The 14,310-nt window shown below is 37.3% G+C and overlaps 1 protein-coding gene across 2 annotated transcripts; it reads left to right on the top strand.

Moving 5' to 3' along the window:
- The first annotated feature begins 1,049 nt into the window (after positions 1-1,049).
- On the top strand, positions 1,050-8,223 carry LOC146450905 (uncharacterized). 2 transcript variants are annotated; one of them, XM_085099809.1, is made up of 5 exons: positions 4,089-4,168; positions 4,650-4,708; positions 5,934-7,228; positions 7,545-7,666; positions 8,093-8,223. In XM_085099809.1, exons 3-4 carry the CDS (start codon positions 7,027-7,029, stop codon positions 7,652-7,654), a joined length of 312 nt encoding a protein of 103 aa, XP_084955935.1. In that variant the 5' UTR covers positions 4,089-4,168; positions 4,650-4,708; positions 5,934-7,026; the 3' UTR covers positions 7,655-7,666; positions 8,093-8,223. The 2 variants fall into 2 exon arrangements, with proteins under 2 accessions (XP_084955934.1, XP_084955935.1); XM_085099808.1 differs by lacking the exons at positions 7,545-7,666; positions 8,093-8,223 and adding an exon at positions 1,050-1,166 and having other exon boundaries at positions 5,934-7,206.
- Positions 8,224-14,310: the final 6,087 nt, after the last annotated feature.

Raw genomic sequence — 14,310 nt, forward strand, 5'->3', positions numbered from 1 at the left:
CTGCCAAACCTTAGCTTTGTTGTAAGAAGTCAAAACAAATAAAAAAGGCGCCAAACAAAACAAAGAAACTGATACTACCCTGAGAACACCGACTTCTTATTTGCATTCTATCTTAGCACAACGGCAACTTAGAAATATCATGTTGAAGGATCGATGGTGTACAAGCTTCTTTTTAACGGTAAATAAGAACATTCTCTCCCTTCCATACGGGGGATGCTCAGACACTTTTTCATTTCCATTCCCTTAGCGCCCGAGAAAAGCACGTGCACTGTTCTAATTTCTATTTTACTACCCATGATATGCCAGCTTTTGAGCTTAAAAGTAAGTCACAAGCACAAAATATTCATTGTTATCTAAGCCGTTCTTTTTCGTGGGAACCTTCGGCTCAACTCTTTTTTTTTTTCTATTTGAACCATTCCTATCCTTGCCATGCATAGATGCTTGCTACTATCTTGCCAAACCATTGTTATAATCAGTCAAAACAAATAAAAAAGGCGCTAAACAAAACAAAGAAAATGATAATACTGCGAGAACACCGACTTCTTATTTGCATACTCTCTTAGCACCACGTCAGCTTAGAAACATCATGTTCTACATGTTGAAGGTTCGATGGCGTACAAGCTTCCCTTTACCGGTTAATAGCTACAGTGATTAACAAATAAATACAAACGTAGAATATTCTCTCTCTTCCATACGGGGGATGCTGCCGAAGAATTGAAATCAATGATGCCGGGAAGAGGCCGGGTCAAAAAATTGTGCAGTGTGGACGCGATAAAGATGCCGAGATGATCCAAATCAAGTTACACCACATGAAAGCAGACGGTCGGCTTAAAGATTATTTGATACGTCAGAGACACTGGAGGATTTAAGATAAGAGCAAATTCATAAGGTGAATTAGATTTTTATGGGGCGAATGGGTCAGACAAAAAAGTTTATGCATTTAAGATCAAACTGACCAACAGGCTCGATCTTTTTGACCGAACCACCTGTTTAGAATGTTTACCTGTGGAGTCAAAACCATGATAAAATCTTAAAAAACGAAATAACTTTTCCTTGTACAGAAAATGTTTCTAGAACACAGACCAAGAGGACAATATCACTGTAATGATTTTCTCAAGGGGAGAACAACGTGCAATTCCCTGGTGTTAGCGATTTTCGAACACACGGTGAGTTCTCCCTATGCAGAAACGGGCCGCACCTACTACTCGAACAGTAACAATAATAAATCACCTTAACTGTATTTCCTTTTAAAGTGAAGTATGTATTCATCGAAGCTCTCTGGCCCCAGTTGTTCAAAGGCTGGATAACTTAATCCGCTGGATAAGGCACTATTCAGGGTCCAAAATATACTTCACGTTAAACGTTGTCCAAGGTTTTCTTACACTCCCTAACTTAACTGTGGTTAAAGGGTGCATATTCGCTTGTACGAGAGGAAATAATCTTTGCAGAGGTTGAAACTGTCGGATAGTGGCTTATCCACAGGATAAAGTTATCCGGCCTTTGAACAACTGGAGCCTGGTCTACAAAAGGATCATAAACGCATCTGTGAGAACAAACTCTGACGCCCACTCTAGAAACACTAGATATTGTCGCTATTGATTGTGCCCGGGGGAGATTTACCTTGACGGTAGGGACTGCAAAAAGTTGGAACAACTTATCCCAATCACTAAGAACAAAGAAGTCCTTGACATAAAGAAAGAATAATTGAAAACGATATTAAATTCTCAGAAGACAAAGGTATCGTCTGCTATAACATAAGACAATAGCGATCTTACTCGCGATAATTTATGGTGTCGCTATTTTAATTCCCCCATGGAATCAAGTTTGAAAAGTGATAGCTTTATATTATCGTTATTTCAATTTTTGTCGACCATTTTCAACGATTTTAACTTTAATTATCAGTTGATAATTGATTGCTAGAAATGCTTTCCTGCAAATGTTTTATTGTAAATACTGACTATATATTAAATAAGAGTAGGTTTTTGATTTGATTTAATTTGTACTTTTGGATCGTCAGTGATTTTAGTTACTGTTTACGTGTTACCCTCTTCAAATAAAGTCGGACCTTAATGGTAAACACGTTTTGAAATAAAGCCAGATTCGCATGCAGGAAAGGAATCTGCTCACACAGTGCTTCATGAAACGTCATGTAAATAAACAAGTTTGTAGGAGTTACTGTCACTCATTTTTAACTCGTGAATGCGCGCATCGTAATGAACGAGTTATCGTTACATGCCGGGGCAAATTGTCACTCGCTCGCTCGCTTTGGCGATCAGTTGTAAACTTGTAAACTCGTTTACTTGTAAACTTAAGATTGTCGTCCAAGTCAACAGGGATTTCGCGCAAAATAGAAGGAGAAAATACGATGGAGAAACGTCTGACGGTGTTCCCTGCTCATTCGCATACTCTTTTTTGGCGGTCCGAAGTAATTTGACCGGTAAAATCGTAGTGCCACGGATGCGAATTAGCTCGATACCCTCAACAACTTATAAATACAAAAATTAATCTCTCCTCTAGGAGTCCTGGACATGTTGTCTAGTTGAAGAAAATGAATTTGTTCTATTTTCTTTTTCTTTTTTGCCTTTTAAGCCAATCACTCCAAAGGCTCCAAACAATTTTCAAAATTAAAACTTTCTAATATTCAGGAGCTCAATCTTGCTGAGAGGAACGGCTAAAAATCTAAGCGGCGTAGGATGCGGAATAAAATACCCGTGAGGCCCCTTCAGTCAGTAAGCCTTTTTTGGTTTATACTTCGAGTTCTTTGACAACCAAACACACTGATGTTTTATACCTTGCCATTATTTACTTCTGCATTCAAGAGTTGGCTCACATGCAGGAGCCTTTGATTTAAATGTGGTTTAGTTTTGTTTAAAACTACTCTACTGGGGGAACAGAATTACAATGAATGTTTTGTCGTTGTGACTGACGTGAGTTTGCATATTGGACGGTAAAATAGAAATTGGAACAGTGCACGTGCTTTTCTCACTAGCCCTAGGCGAATGGAAATGAGAAAGTGCTGTTTCAGGCTGAGCAGACTGCTTCCATATTGGAGTTTATACTGCACAATATTTTGACCCGGCCTCTTCCCGACATCATTGATTTAAATTCTTCGGCTGCATCCCCCGTATGGAAGAGAGAGAATATTCTTCGTTTGTATTCATTTGTTAATCATTGTAGCTATTAACCGGTAAAAAGAAGCTTCTACGCCATCGAACCTTCAACATACAGAACATGATGTTTTAAGCTGACGTGGTGCTAGGAGAGAATGCAAATAAGAAGTCGGTGTTCTCGGAGTAGTATCACTTTCTTTGTTTTGTTTGGCGCCTTTTTTAATTGTTTTGACTGATTATAACAATGGTTTGGCAGGAATAAAAGCACGCATCTATGGCAACGATGGGAATAGTTTAAATTGAAAAAAAGAGTTGAGCCGAATGTTCCCACAATGAATGTTTTGTCCTTGTGACTTACTTTTAAGCTCAAAAGCTTGCATATTGGCTGGTAAAATAAAAATTGAAACAGTGCACGTGCTTTTCTCTGGCCCTTAGGTAATGGAAATGAGAAAGTGTTGTTCTCTGAGCAGAACTTTCTTTAGCGTTTCTTTGTGAGGTTTAGCGCCCGGTTTTATTCGTTTAGACTGACTATGGCGCTTGTTTAGGTTGAATTTTACGGACGATAGCAATGGTATGCCAGAAACAGAAGCACGCGGTTAACACTAAACAAGTGTTTTCCCTATACGTTGCTACGTAAACATGGAGTTACAAGAGAATGCACGCTTAGGCCTCAAGCAATGCGGTTCAGTGTCAAGGGAAAATAATAAAAACAAAGAATTGCTAAAGAAAGCTCTGCTCAGAGAACAGCAGTTTTTCATTTGAATTCCATTAGGATCAGAGAATCCATCAGAAACTTGCTATGTGGCTTAGCAAAATTGGAGCTACAAAAAAAATGCGCGGCTGGCCTCATGCAATGTTCAAGGTCAACGGAAAACGAAAATTAAAACAGAAATACCAAAGAACAAGAAAAGGATGATGCCATGGATACTGAGAGACATAAAGTGGATAACATCTTTGCTCTGAGCCATCTTTTTGCAGAGGCTTGCAGAGGATACGGAGATTAAAAACCCGAGATCAAGGAGCAGCTACTACAGATCAAGACTTTGTCCTTCATCAAAGTGAGTTTTTTCTAAATTTTGAAGTATTAAGGTTTTAACTTAGCTATTTAAGTTTTAATACAATTTTGTTGACCGAGTTGCTCACTTTCGGGGCTCTATTTGGTCCACGTTCTTTGGGCGGTTTTAAAAAAACTAATCGTCAAAGCTCGTTTTCTCTTTCTAATTGTCCTTTAAGACAGTTTTTGTTTTCAGCTAGTTTTCCGTTAGCTTCTATGCATGGGGTTTCCCAGCCGTCAGATAATGTTTATAATTTGCTCCATTAGCTAGGATAGTATACGTGCAAGTCATGCTAACATTTGATTGACGAAAAACTATGACGGTATTATATTCGCGACCTGATAAAAGTCAATGTCCACTAATCTCTGACAGCATTTCTTGCCTTTCTTCATTGTGATTTATTTTATCAAGTATTCACATAATCAAGTCAGGATATCTTTTAACAAAATATAACTTTGAAATTGAAACGTTTGTTCGCTTTCAGCATGTCTTTCAAATGTGGAATTTTCCTGTTGGTGTTGGTGTGCGGCATTGGATATTGTTGTATGTATCTTTCTGTTCAAATCCCCAAGCACGCAAATTCACATGCACACTAATCAAAATAGAAATGAATCTTTCATCGTTCTAAAAATGTTGTGTTCAAAACATAACTCCACGCAATTCACTGACATTAATGCACAACGGCTCGATTACCACCATTACTGATCACGTTTTTAGCCTAACTAACGGCTGACCAAATTTTTTTATCCCGAAAGTAAATGGTCAAACAATAGAGATTTTTACTTATGTGTTTGGAATGAATTAATTTTGTAGCTCTAAGATTGCAAATTAGTCCAACGTTGGAAGCTTCGAAAACCATCACACACTTTTTCATATCAGATAGATTTTCCATCGCCATAATGTAACAGAGGATATTTGAATATGATCAGGATACTCCGAAGAAACCTTCTTTTAAGAAATTTTAATTCCAGAAAACAAAACCAAATACTTTAAATTTAGCAAGATCACAGCAATAAGACCCTGAGAAATATTTTCAATTCAACGTCCGTAGATAGTTGTAGATCGAAGTTGCTCGATAGCTTTTAATACTCTGCCGTCTTAGTTTTATTCAGTTTTCATATTATTGCATGCTTTAAAGCTCTTGGATTTTTAACATTATTATTGTTATTATTATTTTATCAGTTGATGTGATATCTTGCGATTTTACCAACTTGATTGTAGATGTAGATGTAGATGAACCTTTTGAAATGCTTGAGATAGTAAGTTATCGATGGCAAGAAAACAAAATAACTCGCATAGGATTTCATTCCAAACACAAGTTTATGAATTCTACCCTCCCCTCCACGCTTTCCACACTTTGCCCCGGGTAGTTGCCTGCTTATTTCCGTCTTTTCTATCCATCAATCATTCATTGGTTCACTGATTCATTAATTGTTCTTTCATAAATTCTTTCTTTCCTTCCTTCTCTCCATCCTTCCTTACTACACTCCTATCATTCATTCATTCATTCATTCATTCATTCATTCATTCATTCATTCATTCATTCATTCATTCATTCATTCATTCATTCATTCATTCATTCATTCATTCATTCATTCATTCACTCACTCACTCATTCATTCATTCATTCATTCATTCATTCATTCATTCATTCATTCATTCATTCATTTATTCATTTATTCTTTCATTTATTTGCTTGTTTGTTTGTTTGGTTATTTATTTATTTATTTATTTATTTATTTATTTTGTTTCTTATTATTTCGCACAGGCGCAGGTATGATTCTTAACTTGCTGACTGTTAATGTTGGACTGTCCATCACTGGATCAATAAGGTCTAGAGAGGTGCAGCTTAGTGTTGTTACTATCTGAGGAATATTTTGTACTTGATGCAGATAATAGCAGCATTTTCTAAGTCTGTTATTTTGTCATTCAAACATATATACTGCCTTAATAAAGGTGAGTGACTCACTTTTAATTACTAAAATGCTTAACGCTTGGACAAAATAGGTAAAAACGAGAAACTGATTCAGCTTTCTGACTTAATTATTGCAGTACTAATCCATAGCGCACATAGACTGCGAACCAGAGGATCACCTAAAAACCCACATCTAGGGTGTTGTTAACTTATTGTTTAATTTCTCACTGATCCCATGCACTATGATCTCAAAAACCCTGGAAACTCTCTCGAATACTCGTCTCCCTTGCTTGTTACAATCTCGATCCCTTTTCTTCTAGATAACGCAAAAATGTCCTGTTGTGCCTCATATGGACATAGACATGATTGGCTATTTTAGCGTCACACCCTCCAACATGTCATCTCGTGTTTGCTCACACTATAATACTAATCATTGCGTGATACATTTTTTCAATATTCAATAAGGAAATGATTTTTTATTTGATTGTTAAGGATGCAGAAGCCTACAAGAGCAGTTGCCTTTTCCGTGAAACAAAAAGCGGGAAAAGACGTTTGCTCCTGCAGGCTGAGGAGGCAGTACATTGGTAGTAGAGAAATTCGACTGACGACAGAAATCTTTCCTGAAGATAGTGATATTGTTCACATTAAAATTCATGGGAAACGAGTTTCAGTGATTGGGAAGACTAATAATATGTTTGACCAAATCTCGGCTTTAGTTCTCAAGAAAGATGAAATGTTGCGCATGTCAAGAGCATTAGATAAAAAACAAATCAGAGGCCTCATCACCCTCCATACTGGGCTAATATGGAGGCTTGTGGCACGGCAACGTTGCTTCTTGTATAATTTTGTACTTTCACGGATGCCATGTTGGTGTTTGCAAGTCGATATCATGGACGCAAACAGACTATAGTTAATTTTTAAATTGAGAACAATGCGGCCTTAGTGCATGACACTATTAATCCGGCGATTCTCTCTTTTCATGTTTTTTATCCAAACAATCATAACCTCAACGTCTGTGCGAACTTGTTCTCTAGATGGTTGTTATGATAAAAGAAGCGACTGCCAGGGCTTGAGGAACCGTGGCGACTGCCAAAGTAACCCGTACTCAATGTTACGAGAATGTCCGGTTTCTTGTGGTGTGCATTGCGGTAAGTATATATAAGAGCGTGTTTGCCCTCCATACATTCGTATTGTGTGCCAAACAAAACCAACTCTGTTGGATGTATCGTGCGAACTTGTTTTTTAGGTTACTGTTACGATAAAAAAAAAAAAGGGAATGCAATATCTTAGCAGACCGTGGCGAGTGCGAGTCTGACGCGTTCGTGACATTACGCAATTGTCTGATCGCTTGTCGTGTGGACTGCCGTAAGTAATTTAAGGGCCTGATATCTTCCAAGCAAAACAAACTCTGTTAAAACATGTGTTTAGTGGACCCTTTTTTAAATCGTTTTTTTTTTTTTTCAGAGCCATGCCGGGATTTCCTCCATGACTGCCAGGATAGAAAAGATGAGTGCCATAGCCACCCCTATGCAGCTGGACACAACTGTCCAAAGGCCTGTGGAATTTGTTGGTGAAAAGTGGGATCGGTAAGTTTTGCTTTGACTGAGTGACTTATTGAATATCAGTGTTATAATTTAACACTATCTTAATGTTATGAATAATATTATAAAATTGATACATTTGGAAAAAAAAGTTAAAATGTGCAAACTTTTGAATCAGCGCAAACGTTTTGCACCACATACAAAAGTAAAGTATAACACGGGCAGAGTCAAAGATGGGAAAGTTAAGACACTTTTGTTTGCGTTTTCTAATATTGCACATTGTGGTTCCATTATAATTTAACACTATCTTAATGTTATAACAAATGTTTTACAACTGATACATTTCGGGGAAAAAAAGTTGAAATGTGAAAACTTTTGAAGCAGCGCAAACGTTTTGCACCGCATACTAAAGTCAAATATAACATGGGCAATGTAAAACAATATTATACATTATGGTTTCTCCCTTTACAGAAATATGGACAGAGCAAGAAATGGGGATCCAAGCCAAAGACTGTCAAATCATAGTAGATGTTTTCTGACTGCGAACGAAAACAATAATTATGGGACTTAAGTTGTTACTGGAAAAATAAAGAGGTGCAAACGAAATTCATTGTGATGGTTTGATTTATTTTATTTCATTTTTTCCTTTCTTACATCTTTTATTAGTTACATGCATAAAAGAAATAAAAGATCAAAGATCAGAGAGCAGAGAGAGAGAGAGGGAGCAAAGAGAAAACGATATCCCCATTCGTTATTTTCATTTTACTGCTATAAGTCTAAATATGCTGCAGACCATAGCCAGTGATACGAGATAAAACATGTTTTGATAGTTTTAGCTTCAGTTTCAATCGTCCGCCATGTTATGAAATGAAAAGGCTCTCAATCTTCTTTTTGAAACTGTTGAAATGTTTAAAAGAATGTTGTTCTTTTTCTCACGGAAAGTTATCCTCGTATCACCAGCAAGTAATATTCAGAAAAGTGGGACAACCATCGATTCCTGGAGACTAATGGTTGTTCTTTTAAAATAATGTACTGATCGAAATTTAGGCCATTAATTCTGAGTTTCTCTTGACACTAGATGCATGGAAACTCTAAATCTTAAAAATAACGTATTCAGAAATTAAGCTAAACAACTATAAAAGAAATGAAATATTGTTTAAAAGAACCGGGATTAGCCCTCATTTCGGGGACCCCGCAACGTATTTTCTCTTTCTCGCAATGCCAAATCTCGTTAAGAGTTGTAGGAAAAGTAGGCTAGCAAGCATCTTGATAGTTTGGAAGGTAGAAACGTGGGTGAATAGGTAACCGAATCGTCATCCCGATCGACCGGAAAAACTATGGGGTATAGTTTGAAGTGAAGAACGATTATTATATCTCTCAGTTAGTACGCGCGGTGTGATTGGTCAATTTTGCGGGCCGTATTTCACTGTACAAGGCGCTGGATTCGAAAGTTTCCTTTCCCGCGCGCTCGATTAACCTCAGAGATATAATAAATATCTTACTAACCTCGTTTTCTCGGTCCGTACTGTAAGTTACGAATCCTTGTTTTTTTTCCCGTTAATTTATAATTGATTCATGCGTCAGCGTGCTTCATCGAGATATGAAGCACGCGGGAAGTTTGGAGTGCACGAAAGATGCGTAAGAGTTGCGCGAGGCGTAGCCGAGAGCAGCTCTAGCTTCTTGAGTGCTCTCCAAACTTCCCAAGTGCTTCATATCTCGATGAACGCACAGCTGACGCATGAATCAATTATTTTATAACATTTTCAACGCGTAGTTTAACCCGTTGATTCTAGGTTGACCAGAGGTTTACCAAGCATTCACCCAACGTGCAAAGTGCTAAAAATCAACCCCATGTTCAGTAAAAATACACAACTTACAGGGTAAAAAAAGCAACACCCCCTTGGTTTGAAATAGTTAAAGTTTCTAATTATCAAATAAAATACACTGGTTGCCATTTAAAATTTTTCCAAAAACAAACTTGACAATTTGATCCTCGCGTTACAAAGGGAGAATTCAGTTTCCTCTCGGGAGGACATGTGGTTGTTTACGCAAGATTTTTGCAGTTGTCACGTTTTATCAATGAAAATAGAAAGAAAACAGACAACTGAAGCTTTCCTAAATGAAAAATTTATTCAGATAAGTCTTTGTTTTAAGATGCAAAGGCGCACAATTTATTAATCCGAGACGATAAACGCGCAAGCCATTTAAAAGAACCGCAAGTCCATTTATGAAGTGAATTTATCGAACCGTGCGGAGCACGGTTTTTAAGAATTTCGCAAAAAATCTGTTAGGAATACGAAGAATCGGTCAATTAGAAAAGTATATAAGTACAAATTCACAATCAAGCCTGCAATTTCTTGTGAATTGGATTCCCACAAGTACTCAACATTACCAAGAAAGTCCGTGGCTTAAATAATGATCTGAGATGTCCGCTTGCTCGTCGGCTGGATAAAACGACAATTTGTCCCTGAAGCACAATTTCCTCGCCGTTAATTAACGGATTCCGCTGTTGCAACTGTCGAATATTCCTTTGAAGTTCTTCTTTCAGTTTATCGTTTCGGAAAGGTGTGTTTTCCCTCTGGGAAGGCAAAATTGGCGTCTGAAAATTAATAGTTTTGCGAGACACGATGACACGGGCCCGGCTTGTTCTCTTTTTTTCTTTTCTTTAGTTTAATTTTTCAGGAGTTAAAACTCCAACCCAAAGAAAAAGTAGGCAGATCTTTTTCATCAGCTGGTTCGCTTGTTGCCATCTGTAGTTAAACTTTTTGCTGAAGTTTTTCCCCGTTTTTGAATGCAAAATGCCGAAGTCACTCACGGAGAAATTTTTCTTCTCGAGGCATTGGTTTGCTGACGTCATCAGCGTGCACAATGGGAATATGAAGCATGCTCGTAATCTCGTACCCCGATCTCAGTCGTCGGTTCGGGAATGTCGAAATGTGAGATCTGGTAAAGTTCGATACAACGCCATTTCTGGTTGGTTACCAGAATTAAGAATGCCTCATTCTAATCTGCTCTGTGATTGGCTCTTTCCTTCTGTGTTTGGTTTTTGCTCAGTTCGGGGAAGAAACATAAACACGGAAAAGTTTTCGCTCCGATTAAGATTGTCATGCGACGTTTTAATACATACATACCCTTTGTGTGGGAAGAGAACAGTGAGAAATTGTTTTTTCGGAAGACAACATCGACTTAAGCCGAAAAGAGTTTGCAGTAACGTTCAAACGGCCTTGCCAAATTACACAAGTTTCCAACACGATGGATATAAGCTTGCTTACTTTTGGGCATAAAATGGAGGTAGGTCATATATTTTTTTTTTGGTATTTCTTGACAAAAAATGATTTTTTTTTTTAAATGATTATTTATTTAGTAAACGCAAATTAATTTCCCCAAAATACTTTACCTTGAGTTCCTGAACACGCGCGCCGCATTTGCTAGCATATTTTCAGTTTTTGTCTTCTGCTAAAAGACTATTTTCCTTCTATAAATTGAACTGGACTTTGAGTAAGAGACTTCATAATATAATATTAGTCCTTTCAGACCAGTGTGCTTATTCCTTCAAGATCCATACAACATCTCTCATAGGACTTTGGAGAAATTGATAGAGTGTCCACACAATATTATTATTCATCTGCTGGTGAGATCAATATCCCTCCCACCCCTCAGCTAAGAGAAATGAAAAATGTCCGACTTATGACCGCCAAAATAATAGTAATGAAACCCGTACTACAACAGAGAACACCTTGTCTGAACCGATGAGGGCTCTTTATGTAAGTGTAGTTAGTTTAATTTTATCCCCTCTCTCCCACCTACTGAGTTAAAAAAAATTTGGATCCAAAATATAAAACTAGCCTTCCTCTAAAATAAAAATGGGGACATTGGTTTACATGTCTGCACCACCTAATGTTTTGCAGGTCTATGCTTGTGATAGGCTTTAGAAAAGAATTAGTTTTAAAAGGAGGACATGCCTCTTTGGATTTGACATCACTTATAGTTTTTAGAATCTTTTTGCCATTGTTCTTTTCTTCAAGATAGGGGAATTTCTCCATTATTTTATCATTAGTATGGAGTCCTTGAAGTACTAAACACACTTCATTTACTACTTCCATTGTTAATCCTTAGCACATTCTCTGATACAAATAGTTATCACTGGCCTCAGTTTCTCCTTTATTTCTTGTTAACTCTGCCTTAATTTCTTCCACCTGATTTCCAGGGAGAAGCAAGTTCCTAAAGTTCCTATCAGTGATGTGAATATCTTCAAGGGCTAAAACAGCTGGACACAGCTCAACACATAATTAAGAGCAATGACAGTCATTTCGGACAACAGATATCACAACAGCTGCATTTCTCACACAAAAGCCAAAACCAAAGTGGTTATAAGCAAATATTTTCCCCTGCACAGAATTCTGGGGTATTTACACTAATCTGTCATGATGGGTTGCATTTCTTCAATATTTGCACCAATATGATTGTTGTTAAAGTAAAGTTTTGATGTAGCAGGCTTCCCATCTCTTCCACTTTCTTGGAAAAAACTTTCCATGGTTTGCGGAAGACCAAAATGAATAAATTATTATCCTTCCAACACAATGAAAATCAAACCCCATTCCCAAAGATTGTGGCAAATAATATTCATTGTCAGTCTGTAGAGAATGAGACTGAGCCAAAAGTGCATTTTGAGGAATTTGGGGAGTAAGGTGCAACTGGTGATCCCCAAGCTTTCCACCCAAAAAGGCACCCCCAAATCCACACAGTACTAATGATGAGTAAATAATAGGCTGACAGGCTTAATTTTTGACATTGGTGGTGATAAGTTCATCTGCTATGGGCGAAAATATGTAATCAAACTGGTCAACATTACTTTGTGTTAAGATAGGAGGGCCTTTGTAGTACTCCATAAATCTTTCATATTCAAACTTTGTATGATTGTAGTTTGGTTGTTTTTCTGTTGCTGTTGTTGTCATGACAACAATCTTCGCTGTAGGGAATACTGAGGAAAGTGTTCCTCGTTTGCTGTACTCTGAAGTTGTGCCCCCTGAACAAAGATGCAATTAATTAAGAAAAAACTGTAGTACGTCATTCACTGGGATGTTGTTATTTTTTCTATTAGAATAAGACAATATAATTACCAGAAAATGGATAATGAGAAGGCTGAATAAAAAGGGATTCTCAAGTAACTAAGCCCTTTTTGACGCATGGGGTGGTGGAAGGACGAAGCATAAAAGAAGCTGCGATAATCACCAACAATATGGCTCTGTATTTATTAGCTTTTAACCTTTAAGCCTCAGTGTCAACATACAGTTTCTCCTTACTGGTCTCTACATGTCCATTTTTCATAGTAGCATTATAGGGAGGTTGTTGAAATATCAAGAAATTTCACCACTGGTGATCTCATGACCTCTCCTTGATTGTGTATTGATAAATATTAGGAGAAATTTTGATACTGATCACTACTGAGGCTTAAAGGTTCAAGGTTCACTGTTCTGATATTTTTTGTGTACTTGTGTGAAAAGTCCTTGAACATAATTTTGTGTTGCTGGTCTTAATATTAAGAAAAGTTAGGACCTGACATGGGTGCAAATATCAATACAAGAAAATTTTTTTTGCTCAAGGAATTGGCATCAACAAGGAATTTTCATCCAAGACAGACACTGTTTTCAAAGTTTCTTTTCCCCACCACTTCTCTGCAGTGGGTTTGTGTCTGACAGTTTGATTAAATGTTGTTTCCTGGCTATGGAAGGCCATGGTTAAGGAATACTTAGGAATTCATGGTTACTGAAGATCAGCTTACTGTGAAAGCTGTTGTTTTGCTGCAGAAATGGGTGACAGTTCATTAGAACACACAGACATGCACAGGAAAACAAATAGTGGAAATATTTTTTTTTATTTGTTTTCTATTTATCTGCCATTTGCTACTTTTATGAGCCCAAAAGACCTTCACACCTTCCTATTATTATTGTTATTTTTTTTTTTTTTTTTGCTGAAATCAAGGATCCCATCAGAGGTGAGTGTCCAAGCACCAAGATAGCTGCTTTGGACATAAAGAACCTTGTATTATTCTTAGTGTATCATCCTCTATGCATGTACAAATAATGCAATGCTCAGTACAACAATGATTATTTAAGCAGCTCATTGTGCCTTGCAAATCAAATGCAGATAATGACCTTTGTTCTTCATATCAAGAGTCAAATATTATTGGACTTGTGTATTATGTGGTTCTAATTTTCGAGTCTGTGGACTCCTATGTGTAAAATTATAACCTTTATTAACTTGTCATCAAAGAAGCAGTCGAGGGGGCATGTCCCCTAAACTTAACATAAATTTCAGGTGAAAACTTTTCAAGTGTTATGTGATAAAGGTGAATCAAGAACCACTGAAATGGAAAGCTCATCACTACCAAATAAAACTCTAATGGGAAACTCATAGGGACTTGCTCTGTTTGCTCACATGTTGCAAGTAACCAAACATTCTTCAGATCCAAATCCAGATGTGGTACCTCCATTTCCCAAAAGAAATTCAAACTTCCATTTTTGAGAAAAAAAAAACCCTTTAAAACAGCAAGGGTGTACTCGGTATTTTAATGTTGGACATAATTGGGCGCCTACCATTTACACGGACAGGTCTTTCTGGTTTGCTGGTATATAACCAAGACAGTAGCATGGTGTTAGGGCTAGGATGGTTCATGGTTCATTTATTTC

The sequence above is a fragment of the Pavona decussata genome, unplaced genomic scaffold (assembly GCF_977016875.1).
Source record: "Pavona decussata unplaced genomic scaffold, jaPavDecu1.1 SCAFFOLD_416, whole genome shotgun sequence".
NCBI lineage: Eukaryota > Metazoa > Cnidaria > Anthozoa > Scleractinia > Agariciidae > Pavona > Pavona decussata.

What these genes read in the sequence shown, in the direction of transcription:
- LOC146450905 (XM_085099808.1), top strand. Translation starts at nt 1,065, where the DNA reads ATGTTTCTAGAACACAGACCAAGAGGACAATATCACTGTAATGATTTT. An exon ending in AGACTTTGTCCTTCATCAAA is followed by an intron (nt 4,169 to 4,649) that starts GTGAGTTTTTTC and finishes GTTCGCTTTCAG; the next exon opens with CATGTCTTTCAAATGTGGAA. An exon ending in GTGCGGCATTGGATATTGTT is followed by an intron (nt 4,709 to 5,933) that starts GTATGTATCTTT and finishes TATTTCGCACAG; the next exon opens with GCGCAGGTATGATTCTTAAC.